At 37.9% G+C, this 19,297-nt stretch overlaps 3 protein-coding genes across 4 annotated transcripts; 1 reads left to right on the forward strand and 2 right to left on the reverse strand.

Annotated features, from left to right (window-relative positions):
• The first annotated feature begins 1,051 nt into the window (after nt 1-1,051).
• Nucleotides 1,052-9,057, forward strand: LOC149007114 (Transducin/WD40 repeat-like superfamily protein). The gene is made up of 11 exons (XM_089166907.1): nt 1,052-1,286; nt 1,516-1,602; nt 1,971-2,071; nt 3,120-3,229; nt 3,324-3,390; nt 4,003-4,102; nt 4,452-4,568; nt 4,678-4,815; nt 5,007-5,088; nt 5,626-5,675; nt 8,127-9,057. The coding sequence occupies exons 2-11, from the start codon at nt 1,525-1,527 to the stop codon at nt 8,286-8,288; spliced, it is 1,005 nt and encodes a 334-aa protein (XP_089023033.1). The 5' UTR covers nt 1,052-1,286; nt 1,516-1,524; the 3' UTR covers nt 8,289-9,057.
• A 312-nt stretch (nt 9,058-9,369) lies between these two features.
• Nucleotides 9,370-9,912, reverse strand: LOC149007115 (oleosin H2-like). Its single transcript, XM_089167018.1, has one exon. It carries the CDS (start codon nt 9,910-9,912, stop codon nt 9,370-9,372), a length of 543 nt encoding a protein of 180 aa, XP_089023144.1.
• Nucleotides 9,913-16,107: 6,195 nt separating this feature from the next.
• Nucleotides 16,108-17,963, reverse strand: LOC149007116 (protein LATERAL ORGAN BOUNDARIES-like). 2 transcript variants are annotated; one of them, XM_089165602.1, is made up of 2 exons: nt 17,710-17,963; nt 16,108-16,965 (listed from the first exon to the last, which is right to left on the reverse strand). In XM_089165602.1, exon 2 carries the CDS (start codon nt 16,955-16,957, stop codon nt 16,439-16,441), a length of 519 nt encoding a protein of 172 aa, XP_089021728.1. In that variant the 5' UTR covers nt 16,958-16,965; nt 17,710-17,963; the 3' UTR covers nt 16,108-16,438. The 2 variants fall into 2 exon arrangements, with proteins under 2 accessions (XP_089021728.1, XP_089021727.1); XM_089165601.1 differs by having other exon boundaries at nt 16,108-16,968.
• Between the last annotated feature and the right edge of the window lie 1,334 nt (nt 17,964-19,297).

Below are 19,297 nucleotides of genomic sequence, written 5' to 3' on the forward strand. Positions count from 1 at the left end.
GGAGGGAAAGAAAGAAAGAAAGAAAGAGGAAGAGAGGAGTTTTAAACTCTTTTTATTTTTATTTTTATTTTTATCCCTACTGAAACAATAATGGAAGATTTTCAGTGCCACTCTGAATTACCCTCTAAAGTTAATGCCACCCTTGAGTTATTTAATTTATCAATCAACCCCCGTATAAGGTATAAATAAATCAAATACACCTGTTCTATTCGTTTTGTCATCTCCCCCTACCGTTTGTGATCACTTATTCTCTCAATCATTAATCTAGGGGTGTCAATTTGTAGCCCGAACTATTGAAATCGAACTGCATTGGCCCATTATAGTCGGAACCGAACCTTAATGGGTTGTGTTTGGCTGAAGGTAGCGAAGCCCGCACCAACCCAAAACCGAACCGCAACCCGTTATAACCCGTTTTACAACCCGTTTTATAATTTTACATTAAATAGTATCTGAATCATTATATTACCAGTAGGTGACAATTAAAAAAAATGCATGAATTTAAATATCAAATAGTCATTATACTACTTAATATCTAGGCTCTTGATTTCTATAGGATAGGTGGACTTTTTTTAATGGAAATTGACCAATAGCAACTTTGTTTTTCATAGATTTTTTACTTTTGTTGTAGGATGTTCAATTATTTATTCTTGTTTTTTTTTTTTTGCACACCATAAACCATTAGTCAACCCTAGTTTAAACCGTTAGTTAGCTAGAATCCAAACTGCACCAAACTGAAACAGGCCCGAAACTATTATTTTGCTAATGACCGTGTTTGGACTAGGTGTTTTTAGCTCGAAACCATTGGGCTCAGCCTGAAACTTCTCCAAACCGCACCGTTGACACCCCTACATTAATCTCTACCAAGTTTAAAAGATATGCATTACGAACGTTGTTTTTAAACTTAAGACGTGATGGTAATATTGAAAATAAATAAATAAATAACTAATTAAAACTAGTGATGTGTATAATAAAAAATTATTCAAACTCGAGAGATACCTATTAATATTAGGAAACCTTTGGTGGTGGCGCTCAATTTCTGAAACAAGAAACACCAAAACTGTTTTTCGAGGACTTGCCAAACAGGCCCTAAATTTCTAACGATACAGGTTCCACCGGTGCTTTGCGCGGGTCGCTAGCGGCTAGTGCTTCTGCAGTTCACACTCATACAGTCTATAGGCATACTTCATCTGAATCAAACGCAGTCACCCCTGCGGCCTTACGAGCATTCAAGCGAAACCAGTTCTCCGAAGAACGCATCACACCAATCTCATTGCGGCAGCTATTTAGTGAGCATCCATTTGGTTTTCTGAATCAATTAATTAAAAACTTGTAAATCGTGAACCTTTAAACCCTAAAATTTGTATATTTACAGAGTTTAATGGCGTGACGTGTTTCCGTTTCTAAGTGTTTTCGTTTTCCTTCCTCAAAATTTCAGTCGTTACTCTCATGACGAGATATGCTATTTGATCTTCATTTTGCATTGTTGAATTTTTTTGTTTCTCATAAATTTTCCAGGATTCACTGATGGCGACGACGGCACTCACAGAACTGGATGATGAGATTGTACGGAGTATGGCGGTTGGAGCCGTTTTCTCAGACTTCGTGAGTTTTGTTTCTTTAATTTCCATCCCCGATGTTCTGACCCTTTTTGTGGGGTGGGGATACAAGAAACTATAAAAAGAAGACGCTTTCTCGTATGGAAGAGCCGTGCGTACAGAATAGAACTAATTTAAATTTCAAGTTATAGCAATTTCAAGATATTTTGATTTTATTATATGAAAATCTTGTGAGGTTCAAGAGGTTTTTCTCTAAAGTGTAGAACTTGGTTAGCTGGTTCTCTACCCTAGACTACTACAGTGGATTGTTCCTTTCCAAATTGAAAAATGCATTTAGCTCAGCCTTCCACCCCAATTTAGAGGGTAATTTTGTTATGGTGTTTGAAGCTTTCGTTTTTGAATTGTGATTCGTAGGGTGGAAAAATCAATTCAGTTGATTTTCATCGCACCAATGATTTACTGATTGCTGCTAGTGATGATGACTCGGTGCGGCTTTATGACATTGCAAATGCTACGTGAGTATTCAATTCTGAAATCGATTGGTCAGGATTTTTGAATATTGTGCATTGTGATGCCATTGGATGTCTTATACTCATAGATTATGATATGTAAAGCATTAACTATTACGAAAAGGGGTAATTACATAAAATTAGTGTTTCTGTATGGAAATTGTTTATTCAACTTATAGGCAATTATTAGCTTATGTATGTTATGGTTGCGATCAAGAAGAAAACAAGGCTCAAGCATGACAATGCAGATAATAACTCATTATATCATTGGTCCTGATTGATTGCTCAACTGGGCATGACTGATAATGCCACTTGTTAGAGTTCTATGTCTGGTTGAACTTCAATGTCTACCCTGTTCCTCTATCAGACTTAAATTATTTTTCTTCGCATCTTAGCTGTGATGTAGTTTTTAATTATGCAAGAATTGTGTTGGTACCGATGGTTGGTGAAAAAAATCTGTATCCTCTATCTAATGGCTCTATAGTTTATAACACACTTTTATTCTTGGTGAGGATACATCCTGTCATTTCATTTGTGTACTTTAAAAATGTACAGCTTTTAATAATGGCAATTCATGCTCAAGTTGTTCTCTAACCCTTCTTTTTAATCCATGTGTTAAATAGCTCTTGGGAATCAGACAAGTGGAGATCAAAAGAAGTGCAACTTTTCACTTCATCATTGTGTTGACCACAAGATGCATTGTTTAGTTATTCCTTATTTTTTTCTACTTTTATTGAATTTGGATTGGTTGGTGGCATGTGGCATTGAGGGAAATTATTGCTTCATATTCGCATTTGTTTTTGCCTTGTTGATTGTTGTAATTTAACTTCTGAAACACATCTGTCTGTCAATATATTAGTTTCTGTCTTTGTTTTGTTTATAACTCTAGCAGAGCATTTGAGCACACATTTGCATGATTTGTCTCAAATTTAACATGGAAACTAAATTCGTAGATATATAGAGTTAGATGTTGAACTGATGCAATGAGTCGCTATTTTTTTTTCATGAATTAATTAAGCTATTTATTTGTCCTGCTGGTGTTGTATAACTTCAGTTTGTTGAAGACTACATACCACAAGAAGCATGGTGCTGATCGTATATGCTTCACACACCATCCAAACTCTGTTATATGTTCTTCGAGATACAAGACAGATACCGGTGATGGTGAGCTTCTCAATTTAAATTTGATGGTTGAGATCTGTTACTACAATGTTTCCGATAAATGTGACCAACTGTTTTTATTTTCTTGATTTGCCAGAACCCCTGCGATATCTTTCCATGTATGATAACCGATGCCTTCGCTACTTCAAAGGGCACAAAGAGAGGTTTTGAATCTATTCTGTTACTCTTCTGTTATTTAGTTAGTATGAACAGAAACATGGCCTTATGGTCTAGAAGGACAATAGGGGGGTGAAGTACATTTTGGATTTGTTTGGTCAAAAGAAAAGGAAGAAATGGAGTTTGGAAAACCTAGGAAATCACTTGAAATGGTGGAACTAAGACATCATTTGGGAGGCTCTTATCTATACGGCATGCAGTGACTTGCTTCTTGATTTCTATTTTTCTCCCCTGTTATTGTCTTTGAACTACAAAAAAAATATCTGTGGTTAGTCTCAAAATATGTATTTTACCGTGGAAGGAATTGGCTGTGTGGACATCTAAGCGTGTCAGGTTTCTTTGGGTCCATGAATTGATTTTTTAATGATCTGTTTGTCTGACTGCAAAGCACTTCTTTGTCATTTTGAAATCCTCCTGGCTTCTAATACTTGTTTGTGCCTACCGAATACTAGCTAGAAAATGTATGCACACTGTAAAGGATTTCGTCCCCCTCTTCTCAGTCTTTTGTTATGTTTTCAATTATCTTGTTGCCGTGCTGAGGGGTTTTATAATCAACTCTACTGTCTTTCTAATATTGGTTCTTTCTGTCTTGGATGTAGAGTTGTTTCACTCTGCATGTCTCCAATTAATGACAGCTTCATGTCAGGTTCACTTGACCACAGTGTCAGAATATGGGATCTTCGTGTAAATGCTTGCCAGGTTGGTATTTAATTTCATATAAGAAGCTCTGCAATAATGGGATGAATTGTATCATTTCATTATGGTCAACTTTCAGCAGATGATGATTGTGACTATATGATTCCTAGGTATGACCATGTGACAGTATAGGGTTGAAAACTGAACGTATGGAAATTTTGAATACGACCAGTACCCTCTTTCTTTCCGGGAAATCCAAATGAGTCTATGCTATAGTTTACCCGTAACCATGTTTGCATCACATTCTGGAAGTACTGTACTTGTCACACAACTAATTAAAGGTGGAAGAATGAAAGTTTTATTTCATAATGCAATTACACAGTCATGATTTGTGCTCACTGTTAGTTTTCAGGGACTCCTCCATTTGCGAGGTAGGCCTACGGTTGCATATGATCAGCAAGGTCTTGTTTTCGCGGTAGCCATGGAAGGAGGTGCTATTAAACTGTTTGATTCACGTTCTTATGATAAGGTTCTTATCCCTTACCATAATCCCCCCTTCGGGGAAAAAAAAAACTGAAAAAAGAAATTTTATATTTGCAATATCAATCAGGAGACTGAATTATGCTTCCTAAATGTAGGGTCCATTTGACACCTTTTTTGTTGGTGGAGATACTGCTGAGGTCTCCGATATCAAATTCAGCAATGATGGGAAATCTATGCTTTTGACAACGACAAATAGCAATATCTATGTTCTTGATGCATATGCAGGGGAGAAGGTCAGTTACCAAGATTTCTAATGATGCTATAAGGGCAAGCTTTTCCCATGCTTTGGCATATTTGTCTTCATATCTGTTTTTATTTGGATAGCATTTCTTTTGAAAAAGAAGGGGGGAGAAAGGTAAGAGAGGCTGTGGAGGAAGTTAGAAATATATCAGTCTATTTTAAAATTTTATTTTCCTCTATGCAGCGATGTGGCTTCAGTTTGGAACCATCTTCAAATTCAGGCATAGAAGCAACTTTTACCCCAGATGGGCAATACGTTGTTTCAAGTAAATTTCTTTATCCAAATCTTCCTATCTACTCCATCAAATGAAATGAGAAACTTACCATCTACATTGATATTACTCTCTTGTATTCAATGACCCTATTCCCCAGAGAGACGCAACTACTCATAGCCATCATCCTTCTTCTTCTTGTGTTCTGTGGAATTTATTCATTAAAAAAACGCTGTTTGTTGATCTGACTTGATTGAGATTTGCTACATAGTGCATTTTCTCTCCTTTACTAATTGATTTCTATTTCAGTTTTGATAACTTCAGATTCCAACTTCTACTTTGCTGAAAGTATAAAATGAAATGAAATGAAATGGTATCATCACAGTTTATGATTAATTATGAAGCTTTATATGGATCTACCCTAAGTATTTTCTACAGAATAGTAGTTGGTTAATGGGATTGATTTTTATCATTATGAGCACTTAAAAGGATTTGTGCTTGGTCAAATCAGTAGTAAACAAGTTGCATCTCAAGACTTAATTCTTTTATTTAGTCAGAGACTAAGACTGACGTCCTTATTCTCTTATGCAGGCTCAGGAGATGGAACCTTGCATGCATGGAGTATCAACATGCGGAATGAGGTATGCTTAAATGATGATTCAATACCCAGGATATTGTATGGTGCCTCGTTGTAGCAACCACATTCAGAGTGGGAGGGTTCAATTTAAATCGTTGTCATAGCACTACTCCTCTCCTGGTTGAAATATGATGCACAATGTGGAAGCTTTAAATTTTTTTCAACTTTAAGTGAAATGCTGGACAAGTTTTTCGTTGGGGATAAATGAAATTGGTTTTCTGGAAATTTTGAAACATTAAAATAACTGGAAATATACACGTAATTTTGAAGTTTAAAACTGTTTTTTGGATGATTAAATAATTAAATTAAACAAACTAGGAAATACAAAGAGAAAGGAAGAGAACCAACGGCCTATCCAGAGGAAGGCCAGAAAGAGGAGGTGAGACCCCAGGATCTAACAATAAGCCTATTGTTTGGGGAGTCAACAACTAGGGGATGGGGGACAGAGAAAGCTAAGGATACATCAAAATAGATGGCACTCCAAATCGCGTCCAAAGGCCGGGATTTGGAGGTACATCTCCTAAGATTGCGCTCCCACCTCAAATGGTGGATGGTGGCTCCAAAGACTAGCATACCAACTTGGTCGTGAATGGAGAATCCAAAAAATTTCTTAGAGTCCAAGCCCAATTTTGAGCAAAACCATAGGAACGTCCCAACCGAGGCCAAATAGAAGCAAGGGCTTTTGTCCAAATGCAATGGGAAAAAGGGTAAGAGAAGAAAAGGTGATTGAGGTCCTCTGAACCATTCCAATAAAGGATACAGTTAGGGTTAACTGGGATGTTGTGGCTAATGAGGAAGGCTTGGGTGGGCAGAGCAAGGTTGAGGGCTCTCCAAAGGGTGAGGGAGTGGCAAGGGATATGGCCTTTGAACCATACCAAAGAGGCCCAAGGGTTAAGGGGAGAGGGGGACCGAATAAGGTTCCAAGCTGAGGAGGCGGTGAAGGATTTGGAGGGAGAGAGAAGCCAGATAGTAAGGTCGCAGAGGTCAAAAGGGAAGGAAAGGAATTCCAGACTTGTGTGACACTTGGGTGGGGGGGGGGACCAGGAACCATTTGTAATGAACAAGGAGAGAGAGGCGGTTTTAGGGATGCGGGTTTTGTAGGTTGTACGGGGACCAAAAAGAGTGAACAAGATACCCATCGGATATCATGGATCAAGCTAGAAGGACTTAGAGGAACCATAGGAGATTTGGATGGAGATTGCAGAAAGAGCTCGAGGACGATGGAGTGAGAGCTTCCTCTAGACCCAGGATGAGTTGGAAGGAATACGAGTGGTTTAGAGAGAATTCGATTTGAGGATGTGGGAGTAAACCTAAGAAACCCAAGTGGAATTATGCTTAGAGACAATCTTTCAGATGAGGTTTAGGAGGCAAGCCACACTACATCTTGGATACAACGACTACCCAAGCCCCCTTCGGACTTTGGATAGCAAACGACAACCCAACTAATGGGATGAAGGAAGTGAGAGGATTCTTAGCCTTTCCAAAGGAAGGCACAAAAGAGGTATTCTATGGCACGAATGTTAGATTTAGGAATGGAGAAGATACCACACCAATAAAGGTAGGAGGATTGGAGAACTGAGTGGATGAGCATCACTCTACTAGTGAAGGAGAGCTTCCCTTTCCAAAGTTGGGAATTTTTTCCGAATGTGGTCAAGCATCGGGGAGCAAAGGTGACAGGTGAGTCTACCAAGAATAAGGGGAGGCCGAGGTAGGTCACAGGAAAGGAACCAAGCTTAAACCTAGTGAGCTGTAGGAGAGAGGAACGGACAGAATCAAAGACAGCCAAATGGGAGAGGGTAGATTTATCAAGATTAACCTCAGGACTTTCTTATTTGTGTATCTAAGAGTTTTAGGCTTTTAGCAACACACTAGTTCTCCCCATACGTACTTTATTTTAAAAATGGATTTGCCAATTTTGGAAAGGAGGTCCTACTTGTTTACTTGGTTACTGAATCATATAATGTATGGTTTTTCAAGGTTCCCAGGAAATTGAAGCCAATTCTTTTGGAGGTGTAAAATGTCCTTTCAGAGAGAAAAATATATATTATGAGTCATTCGTGTCCATCGTATATCCTTTTCTGGATGGAACATGTCCATCATATGAAACTTATAAAAATTGGGCCATCAATTCCAAAGAGCAAAATTTCTTCCTTGGCCTGGTTGGAGTGGCTTCAGGTGATAGCGAAGGCATGAGGTCCAGTCTGGCCTTACATCCACAGCAAGATTTTGAGTTTTTATGATTGTAGGTGGGGAAGGATTTGTGGGTTGGGAAAAAGTCAATGTTACTATTGGAAAAAGGAAATATGTTTTTGAGCAAGTTGGCAAGAGGGCTCTTTTGTCATCATCTGTCTTGACCTTTCATCCAGAACAGATTTGTACTGCAGTGTTTCTGAAACTGATTGTTTGTAAGGTTGTGGTAATGAAGATGTGATTACTAATTGGTTTACTTTTTCAGGTTTCATGCTGGAATAGTCACATTGGTGTTGCAAATTGCTTGAAGTGGGCACCTCGGAGGGCTATGTTTGTTGCTGCATCTACTGTTCTTACATTTTGGATTCCGAACAATGGGAAGTCAAATTCAGAATCTCTTGCCAGGGATCCGGATACAACAGTGTAGCAAACAAATATTCTCAGTTTAATCCTGGTATTTTCTTCTCTCCACCCAAAATCTCAGTGTCAAACTCAAGACTCTGGGTGAAAATTTCTGTGGAATCCTAGCAAACTCTTAGAATATCAGAAATACAGCAACCATGGTGATATAGCTCTTGTATTGAATTTTCTCCTTTCAAACTATGTCAGCCATTTGTGAAATCAGCTATACTTCCTCTAATGTAGAGTCCACTAAACCTCTGATTTTTGGGATAACCTGGCTATCTCTGTTCAGATGTTGCTTCCTGGTTTACTTAAAAGCTCGGTATTTAGATAAACTTGCTTCTCTGTTTTTTTCCCATTTCCCACTGCAACTTCATCGTGTTTGGCTTGTGGACAAAATTCAACCAAGAAAGTGAAGTTTTATAATTGTTGTTTCATGTGACTATTTAGGGTCTGAAATTTCAGTAGGGTATGTTTGTTTACGTATTTTTACGGATTTTAATTCTCTGAAATCATGAGTTTGATTTTTAATAACCCATTTCTTACTCTTAATCAAGTAACCTCGTTATAAATTTAAAATTATTTGAATTTCACAGTTTCAAGGTCAAATCTATAGATTCTCTCAAGATCAATCAATTCACAGGATCAGGGTGATCAAATATGATCCTATGGTTACTGATTCTATTCATTGAGTTCCATCCATTTCCTTAAAATATCTTTTCTTTTAGAGGATGGTCACTAAAATAAATTCCTTCCAACCAAACAGTGCGATTAGACGAAACCTTTCTTCCAAGTTCCAACCAAATGTTTGCATCTCAGTAAAGCTTGGATTTAATCAACATAGATGCAAAGCAACCATAATCAACATAGATCCAACGGCAGATAGAGAACAACGTTTTCTTTTTTCTTATGGCAAAATAGATAACACTGGGACCCACTCAACATCTCCACTTAGCACTTGCAGTTACTAGTACCGCATACTTTTTCCATTGTAACCCTTACATTTATTAAAATTACTGATAATCACAAAGAAAACCTACTACTCAATACACTAGAAAGGCATCCACCGTCGAAAACGAACCCCATCTATAAGACTAAAACCATCTTCATCGACCTCCTTCCTGGGCCCTACCACTTTCGTGGGCCTTACTCTGGATTCCCTGGCCCACATCCTTAGTTTTCTGGCCCACTTGATCTGCGGCGTCACGCATGCGTTGTTTGGCGTAATCCCAGTTGGACTCCAAGTGCTCAGGCATCCTCTGAGTGATCCTCTCAGTGGCTCCACGTAAGTAGTTGATGATCCATGACATCGCCGACAGTGCTGTGACCCCAAAAGCACCGGAAGTGAGAAAACCTATCACTCCTAAGGCGATGATTAAAGCTGCTGGTATCAAAATGGGACTGAACAACACGAAAACCGGCGTTGCTAAAGCCATTCCGATGAGGGTGATCGTCAGGATAAAACCGGCGATGCAGAGAAGTATACCACCAATGGGTAACAGTGTGATAATAGCCACAACTTGAGAAGTTGAAGGACCTTGACCTTTATCTCTGTCTCTATCACCATACATGTTTCTCATTCCCTCCATCCCATGTTGCTGCTGCTGCTGCTGTTGACGCCCATAGAACTGTTGTGGGTTATCGGCCATGGCTGTGCTTCTGGGTTTTCCTTCTTTTCTTTCTTTTCTGTTTGTGTGAAACAAGGGAGAGTATTTAAAGAGAAGAAAGGGCAGACACGTATGAAGGGAGAGATTAGATCGACAAAGACACGTGCTGGTGAAAGGGAATTAAAGGCTTGCATGAGAAACAAGTCTGGAGGGTCTCTTTTGAAGGATCTGATGATCAGTCTCGAACTCTGAAATCCATTGCCACATTTTCTGTTTGTTAATTTTCTTGACGTTTCGTGCTTACAATTATTGGGTTTTGGTTTAATCTGAGTTATCTGAGTTCCAAACGTCTGCTCTAACCTTAGATGGTTGGCACGATAAGCTCATCTCTGCCTGGATTTTTTCAGATATACGTGTGGAATAGGTGGCAAGAACTCTTTGCTGTTAAGCCATTAAGGTCCCAGTTGGCATTCGTGCATTTCAAAATAGCAATCTGCCACATGCAGTTCAGCCCGGCCTCTTTTATTCGGGCCTGAAAATGGGTCCTTTCCTATTTAAAAGTACCAACCAGGTCAATGCTGAACCGGCCAAGCCGCACAGTATGTTTGGTATGTGTTTGGTAACGATTCCATTTTAAGAGACTACTAGTTCTTATGCAAAACTATTTTTTAGTGTTTTTGTGTTAAAAGACCGCGTTCTTTCCCTGGAAATGGGTGTTTGATAAATCCGTTCTAAAAATATTTACAGAACACTATTAGAATAAGTTGGTGTTTGATAAAATTCGTTATAAGGTTTCAATCGGCGTCAATTTTCTAACTTTCCGTCTTTATTCTTTGGTAAATACATCTTTTTGATGTTCTGCAAAAGGTGTTATTCAGACAACTTTTTCGACCGGTATGCTCTTAAAGAACAGAAAAACAAACTGTTTTAACAAATGCCTTTAACCCGTTCTTCCATTCGAAAGAACATAAGAACGCTAAAAAACGTTTTCTAAGAATGTTACCAGACTCACTTGCATGTCCTCCTTGTCTGAGTACGCTTCAACTTGTCATTAGGGACATAGCCAGGATTCAACATCGAAGAAGATTGTAATGATTTTTCTATTAAAAATTTTCTCTAGTAAAGGGCTAAGTGCTAATATTTCACACATAGAAGGAGGGCCGAGTGACAAAAGAAGAAAGAGAAAAAGGAGCCAAAGGGGGTATTTATAAGAAATTTTAAAAATTTAGGGGGTAGGGGATGGGTGCTTGGAAAGCTCTGCCCTCATTAGTCAAATTATATATACCACTCACGAGAGTCAAACACTTGTATTCTTCACTAAGATGTTTTAGTCATTGCCAATTGAGTCAATCCTTTGGTGGTAGCATGACGGCATTTTTGTATTCTCTATTCCCAATGGCCGCTATGAAAATAAAAATGGAAAATCAAAATAATATTCTTTTAAGGAAAAACTTCTAATTTGAAATCTTGCGAACTGCCGTGACCCTTTTTTAATCAAAACAAGGTTTGAGTTTGTATTTTTAACCCTAGGGTGGGTTAGAATTGATAAATACAAATTTTGGTTCGGGATTGGGTCAATTAGGGTTGAGACTAACTTTTTAATGATTTATAGTAAATGAGATGACTAATGAAGGAGAGACCAAAAAAAATATGGTACCTGCATGTGATGAACTATTTTCAGCAAGGGTAGGTAGAAGATGGGTGAAGGAATTTTTCCTTCACCCCCTAATAAGTTGGATATAGGAAAGTATTAAATGTGGGCAATTAAGTTATTTTATTGTCTAAAGAGCATTTAGGTCATCTGACACTTCACTTAACAGCAGAATTTAACTGTAGGTAATTTGTAATTATGCATGAGTGTCATGTAATTTTGGAGATAATAGCTGATGGTCAAGAGTTTCACCCTAAAAATAGCAGATGGTGTATAATTTGCTCTATTTTTTTTATCAATGCAAAATTAATCATCCCAACCAATACCTTCACTCCTAGTGTAACAGAAGACTGTTTGCCATTAGTGTGAATCTAAACTCAAATGTGTCCAAGGGCAACCACCCAAAACAAAAGATGCTCTGCCCAAATCAGTGGTCATAATATCCTAATCAAATCGCATAATGTATAAAGATACACCCCTTTACACGGCAGATTTAGATTGCCTTGGTTTTTTTTCTTTCTTCCAGTTTAAACTGTCTTTAGTATTTATAGTGTAGGACAATGTGAAGTTTATTATTATTTGAGTGTTCTAATTTTCTGTGAATCAATAATGAAACTAGAAGGAGAACACTCCAACCAGAATTGGATTTATTCTGTTCATATTCCCGGCTTGTATACATGGACAATGGATTTTTGTTTAGATCACCTTGTGGGGGCTAATGATATAATTGTAAAGATGTCACAAGTTATATTTTCAAGTATTTAATTATTAGGGTGATTTCTATAATCATACTTTGTAATGATTATAGAATCTCTAGAAATTTTTATTGTACTTGATAATTGTAAATTCTTAATTGTTATGTGGTGATACTAAGGATGGGTTGATGACCCATCATCTCAAACTAAAACCTAAAGAACTCAATATAGAAGATAGAAGATAAAATTCTAGTCAATTCTTTCACACATTTTCAGCTGCAGCCACACAAAAATATGATAGATTTCTTTCCATCAAGTGAACCTATCCATGAATATGGTGACAGATGATAGATTGTATTAAGTAATCATATTTCGAATGATTGAACTAATTTCACAATCATATAAAGTAATGATTACAACAATTTTAATTCAAAATGTGATATGGGCAATGTGATGATCCTTACATTTATATCTAGGGTTTATATTAGAACTTCAATTGTATCATTGCCTTCCAACATATATAATGCTGGTGAATCGTTGCTATGTACAAAGGTGTAGAGTATCATTGGTAGAAAGGACCATATATGTGGAGATTGAAACGATTTTCTTGCTTGATTTATTTAATACAACAATAAATGATGATGGGCAATGGGATGATCTCTTACATTTATATCTAGGGTTCCTATTATTAGAACTTCAATGTGCATTTACCCTAATGCCTTCCAAACATATATAAGCTAAAAAAGACAAACACATAGCAAGACACAAGGTCACCGAACCAAGGAGCGGCAAATGACCAAAGGTGTAGAGTATCAAAGAGAAAGGACCAACAGATAAGGGTTGGGTCAAGCCCAAAATGGATCACGTCCACAAAACCCAGAACAAACAACACCCACAAGGGGGACACAACACCCACAAGGGGGACAACAAAACGCCGCAAGGGCGGACAAAAACTCCTATTGTGAATGGTAGCAACGAAAGTGGGAGAAGGTTTGAACCCCCATCGGCATAGGCGAGTCAAGCTCGACACACGAAGAACTGTACCAGTGTTGGAGTGTGTGTACCAAAGAAATGCGCAACCAAAGGAGTTGTTATGTGAAGACCGCAACGAAAACTACAAAAACAAACAAACAAAAGGAAACCTCGGAAAGCCAGACGGAAAGATAAAAAACACAAGCAAAAGAAAAAAAAAAAAAGGAGAGGGAGGTAGGGAACCGAAAAAAAAAAAAGAAAGAAAAAAGAGGAGAGAACGGCGCGCAGACCGGGGAGAGACAAAGAAACGGAGAGGAGAAGCGGGGAGAGAGGAGGGCAAACCGCACGGGAGAGGGCGGAGAGAGGGAGGAGAAGCGAAGAGGGGTGGGGGTGGTGAAGAGAAGGTAAAACAAGAGGCGGAGAGAGGAGACAAGTGAGTCTCATTGCGAAACAGAGAAAGAGAAAACCACGAAGGCAGAGCGAGCAGAGGAGGGAGGGGAAGAAGGTGGGAAGAGGAGGAAGGTGGAAGAGGGGGGCGGATGCGAGTTTCGCCCTAATGGGCAGAAGATCGAGACGTCTGCTAAACTACGCGGCCAAAAAACTTTGCTTGTGTGGAAGCTTTTGGCAGCAAGTTAGTTGAATCGCACCCAAATGATTACTTTCTTTCAGATTGTAAAAGTCCTCTGTCCTTTATTTTGAAACTATACTGTAGACAATGCTTTGGCAAAACAACTGAACAGGTTAGCAATCAGGTGATCAAGAACACTGCAGGCTTCGTTGGTTCTTATTATGGTAATGAAAATGAACCATCTAACCCTAAGAGTGCTGTACGTGTTCTGATCAGTTCAAGCTTTTATGGAACCTTTCATCGTTAAGGACTTAATGGTACTAATCATCATCTGGATTTCCAGTCTGTAGTTGAAGCAATGTGTAGGGGTCACCTGGTGCAGTAACAAATATCAACATCACACAGGGCATGTGAGGCTCTATAAATGTATGGGCCGTTTATATTCCTCTTGTCTTTCTCATTATAATTTGCTATCTCAACTGTTCATTTACTCCAATTTTTTTTCTTTCTTTTCTTTTCACAACAGGGTTTGATAAATCTAAGAGGGGAACTGTTGCATTCTTCAGACGAGCGAACAAAAGCTTCAGAGAGCCATACTTGTTACTGGCCAGGTGATGTTCGTACTACACAGACTGTACAAAAAGCTTTGAAATGAAGAAAACCCATAAAAGTATTTTTACTTTTTTGTCTGCATGTGTTTCATATTTATTGATAAGAAAAGAACAAGAGAAACAGAAAGATAAATTCATGCAAGATTTTTCACTGTGGAAGGGAAATCTCTGGATAAGATTTGGTTTCCCATATTCAAACCCTTCCCTACTCAAAGTACTGTGCCATCCCCGACCGATTGGTGTTTTCAGTTTTTACCTTTTTCAACTTTCCCTCAAGAGAGATGAACCAAACAAATTAGTCACTGCATAATTGAGGTTCTTTGGTAGTTTAGAGTGACTTTGGTGCCAAAGGTTGTTGCTTCTCGCAGTTTTACCATAATAATTTTTACTGAGAGATTGTTTCGATGTTTTGACCTAAGAGCTACAACGGTGTGGTGTACCAACCGAAATATAAAACACAAGAAATTGATTCAACTGATTGGCACATAAGCATGTGAACCAACTCAACTCACCAGTATAAGCCATGATTAATTAGTAAATATAATCAGCCTCAAATGATTGATTTCATAATTTATTATACCTTCATATAAGCTTCAATGCATGCATGTGTACTATGTGCTTGACTAGGGCAATTATTGGGTATATTTTTTAAGGTTCGTCGGTACATGTGTAATCTTGTAATTAAATACACAAATTCGATGCATATGCATATATACAGATATACTAGTTAACTCCTCAATCCAACTTCAGGTTCAAGCATACAGAGAGAGAGAGAGAGAGAGAGAGAGAGAGAGAGAGAGAGAGAGAGAGAGAGAGAGAGAGAGATTGGTGCCTTAATGTCTGAGAGGTGTTCGTATAATGGCAGAGAATAAGGATCGGACATTTTTGTGTAAGAGGTGTTACTGACAATAGTGAAAAGTTAGGAGAGGAGTAATGGGGAAGAGAAAGGTGAAGGTCACATTGCATGTTGGATATGCAATTAATAATTCTTTTGATGCACGAATCTTCATCAGTCCTTCACATGACAGATCAATCCCTTTATGAATCTTATAAGATTAGAGAACTGTAACCTACTGTTTCAGATAATGACAAGATAGAAGACAGTGGAACTGAGGTTCACAGGCAATAAGATTTAAACAGAAGAAGAAGAAGCAGCAGCTGTAGGAGCTAACAGAACAAAGTCAACAAATTTACAGTGCCATGCATCAGTTTTCAGTTCTAATAAACATGATATCAATAAGTGTCAAGACAAAGGGAGAGAACACTTGTAATCTTATATTAGGTGGATCAACTGTGACAAAATTTTCCAGTGTTAAAGCTAATGCTTGATTTAATCCAATAATAAAGACTGACAGTTGGGTAGAACTGTCTTAAACTGAAAATCTTGAAGTACTTTAATATGAGATTCCTGAATTCAAGGCCTAAACCGTAGGTCATCAGCTTTGACAAATATTCTGAATGAGAATCACTATATAATCTACACAAACCTAAGATATAGCCAGACAAATCCTACTTAGATAATCGCTCTCTCTCTCTCTCTCTCTCTCTCTCTCTCTCTCCCCCCCCCCCCTCCCTCAATTAAAATAAAATTTCCTCTTTCATTTTGAAAATAAACAAACCAACTAGCTAGAATTGAATGCATTCCAAGAGAAATGGGGAAAAAGAAAGAAAGAAAGAAGTAGAATTCCAGAATTGCACCATCTTCACATGTCACACACAGAAAAACTTCTATTGATAAATCACCTCTTAGAAAATGATAATACACACTGTAACAGACCATGTTGGTACCAGAGATGACCTTAAAAACCCATATATATCTCACACTCAACACTCACAGAAACTCATTAATATGACCCTAATAAGCCAAACAAACTAGCATTACCACATAAATCGAGCTAGCGAATTAAGAACAGTCCGTATCTGAGAATTATATATAAATTGAAAGCTAGCTAGCCTTCACAAATCACAAGATCATACACTACCATAACATACCATGAGTGACAGCAGAACACTAGCTAATTAAGTGCTTCTGTGTTTCGAAAGATGGCAATTTGATCCACACTTTGTCTCTTCAATTTTCATGAATATCTCCAGAAGAGTTATCAGGCCATGGAGGAGGAGGGTATGGAAGAGGTAAACCTGAAGCTTGATAAAAAGAACTTCTTCCATCACCTACCCTTCTACCAAAATCTGCAGATGACCTGTGGTGAAGAGGTATCGGGGCGGTTGTTGCAGGGATATCACTGCAGGCATAGCGGATCAGATCAGCATTAGCAGCATCTAATTCCTTCTGAAGCCTCTGAACTTGATTTTGTAGGACTGAGATAGCCCCAACACAGCCATAAACAGGATCCTTCATTCGTGCTTCAGCTTCATAGGCTAGGGAATTCACTGCATCTTCTCTCTGATGAGGGGGAAGCTCGTTGAGTAGCTTTGTTACGTTGCTCGCACCAAAGATCTTGTGTACGTTCGCGAATTTCTGTGGTTCTTCTGGAGGAAAATATGGTGCAAAGACGCAACCAGGCATGCATTTCCTCCTCAAGAACTTGCAGGCTGCACAGGGTGACCCAGAAGAGCTTGATGAAGCCATCTTTGGTACTGCTGTAAACAAGATAAATAAACCATTAAACGAATCAACCATGCTAGCTCTAGCTAGCAAGAACAACTACTTTAGCTTTTATTTTCTTTCTACTAAAGCCTGCAGATTTCATGTAAAAAAATAAATTATAGAGTTCAGCTACACCGCCAACACAAGACTTTCTTTTCATTATCTTTTTCAGATCTTTCCTGAAAGCAGCTTTGGAAAAATTTAGGCTTAACATTTTCCCCAGCGGTTTGAGACACCAGTACATGAATTCCTGTACTGTTTTTGAAAATTCTTGATTCTTTTTCCCCTTTTCTCTACGTATATGCACACTAGCCATTGAAGGTTGGCCAATGATATTATCTTTCCACTGTGACATCTATCTTCTCTGAATTTAGGGCTAACTTCTTTCTCTCTGAGACTCCTTCATTTCATGGAATTCAGTTGCACAATCTGTGATGTATGGTAACTAGATCCTTGTGCAATCAGTTAAACAACATGGGATCTAGTTGATGGAGAGGATATTATTAATTTTCGTTTCTTTTTTTTTTTTTTTTTTTTTTTTTTTTTAACCTCAGACCTGCTTTAAGATGAAATGAACACCTTGTTATGCTACCTGTAAACATCAAATCCGGAGAAACCCTAAACCAGAGCCTGAAAGCCTAGGTCATGCTGTATTGCTATTCACCCAACCACTCCCCCCAAAAAGAAAAAGAAGAAAAGAAATAGTCAAAAAGGGCATCTGCATGTGTGCTTACCTGTTTTTGATATAGGCTTCTTGATCAGAATTAAGAGAATAAGGATAAGGTATTACCCTCGTCCCTGTGTGAGCTCTTTCAATACCTGTTATTTGATTCTTGCCTGATCAGGGGAACTGTTGACATTGAATGATAACAGTTTAAGATGTAATTCATTACTGAAATTGAGTCTTGAAGGAGGAAACCCTAATTGGAGAAGGAAAGCCGGAAACTTTCAGTAGCTAAAAGGAAGGAAGCTAGGGCTGGGGGAGAAGGCAAAGAGCATTTAGTGTATGGAGAATGAAAGAGAAAGGACAAGGGTTAAATAAATTGAGAGTGGAAGGTATAAAAAGAATGACTATGACAGTGTTCTTATTTTATCAGGTCCCCATGCGATGTCATCAATGTTCCCCTTCTAGTCTTCTCTCTTTTCCCTCACTTATTGACCTTTAAACCTCATTATATAAATTCAAACAACAACCCTAATCCTGTTAAGATAAAATCAAGTAAAAGAGGGAAAGGATTATCTTAAATGGTATCTATTAATAGTAGAATCATTTCAAACACCAATAAAAAGCCGCAGTTGCATCTGGTATTCAGTATATTTTATGCAGTTAAGCAGCAGCTTTCCATCCATGCTACAAACTGAACTTTTACCATAAGACTATGGTTCTGGGTTTGGCTTGAAATAACTATATCTATTTGCTATTTGTTGAAAAACTACAACCAGTAAGAAAATGCCTTAGCCCTAAAATAGTGATTTTTTTAATTCTGGAATAGTCCTGCGTTAGTGCATAGGAGAGGTTCTGTTAGATGGTGTAGGTGTCTATGAACTAAAAACATTCTTGGTAGCTACAAAAATAAAATACTGCTTAAAGAGAATAACATATTTTTCAGTTCTCTCTGGTTTCATTAACTTCTGCATCAAGAGGGATTTATTATATGTACAGAGTTCATAGAGACATCAGTTGCACCATAGCATAGATACTTTTCTTTTTACAGATTTGGGTGAATTATAGAAGTACAAAAATACCTGAAACTTACTTCCAGGGATAGGATAGGTGAGACTCAAATAATACAGTTGAACTGATGGTGACCATGTCGGCTACTGGAACTGAAAATTTTATGTGGAAAATTTTCGACTAGTTGCTTTCACTTGGATGTATATATCTATAGGTAGCAATCTTATTAATTAGGTTTGGTAGGTATCTTGACAACTTTTTGAGGTGCTTAACATAGTCTAATAATCACTTTTTTTTTTTCTGGGTTTGAAGATCATCTGATGATAAACAACATTGGAGATGAGTTATTCTTTGCACACCTATTAAATTAAATTGATGGTCAAGGCAGTTTTTGTTTTAGCTAATAGACATTATTAATTAGATCATAATAGGTGCTCGGAATTTCTTATTTATAAGTTAATGGATGTGAACAAGGAATGGTAGGTCCATTGCCCTTGAAATACCAAACTGAATGATCAGCTAGCTAACATCTTCCAATATTTGTAACTTTCTACTCACCATGTCACTCTTTTTTTCTTTTTTTTGGTAGATGTCACTCTAAGTTCTAAAATTTATATATCTTCCCCTTTTAATGAAAAACAAGAACC

The sequence above is a fragment of the Hakea prostrata genome, chromosome 8, assembly GCF_041222555.1.
Source record: "Hakea prostrata isolate BN-2017 chromosome 8, UWA_Hpros_2, whole genome shotgun sequence".
NCBI classification, from domain to species: domain Eukaryota; kingdom Viridiplantae; phylum Streptophyta; class Magnoliopsida; order Proteales; family Proteaceae; genus Hakea; species Hakea prostrata.

Bases quoted from the DNA above. Each gene is read 5' to 3' on its own strand.
- LOC149007116 (XM_089165602.1), bottom strand. From the start codon at position 16,957: ATGGCTTCATCAAGCTCTTCTGGGTCACCCTGTGCAGCCTGCAAGTTC.
- LOC149007115 (XM_089167018.1), bottom strand. From the start codon at position 9,912: ATGGCCGATAACCCACAACAGTTCTATGGGCGTCAACAGCAGCAGCAG.
- LOC149007114 (XM_089166907.1), top strand. From the start codon at position 1,525: ATGGCGACGACGGCACTCACAGAACTGGATGATGAGATTGTACGGAGT. The intron at 3,230-3,323 runs GTGAGCTTCTCA...TTGATTTGCCAG, and splicing joins CAAGACAGATACCGGTGATG to AACCCCTGCGATATCTTTCC. The intron at 3,391-4,002 runs GTTTTGAATCTA...TCTTGGATGTAG, and splicing joins TTCAAAGGGCACAAAGAGAG to AGTTGTTTCACTCTGCATGT.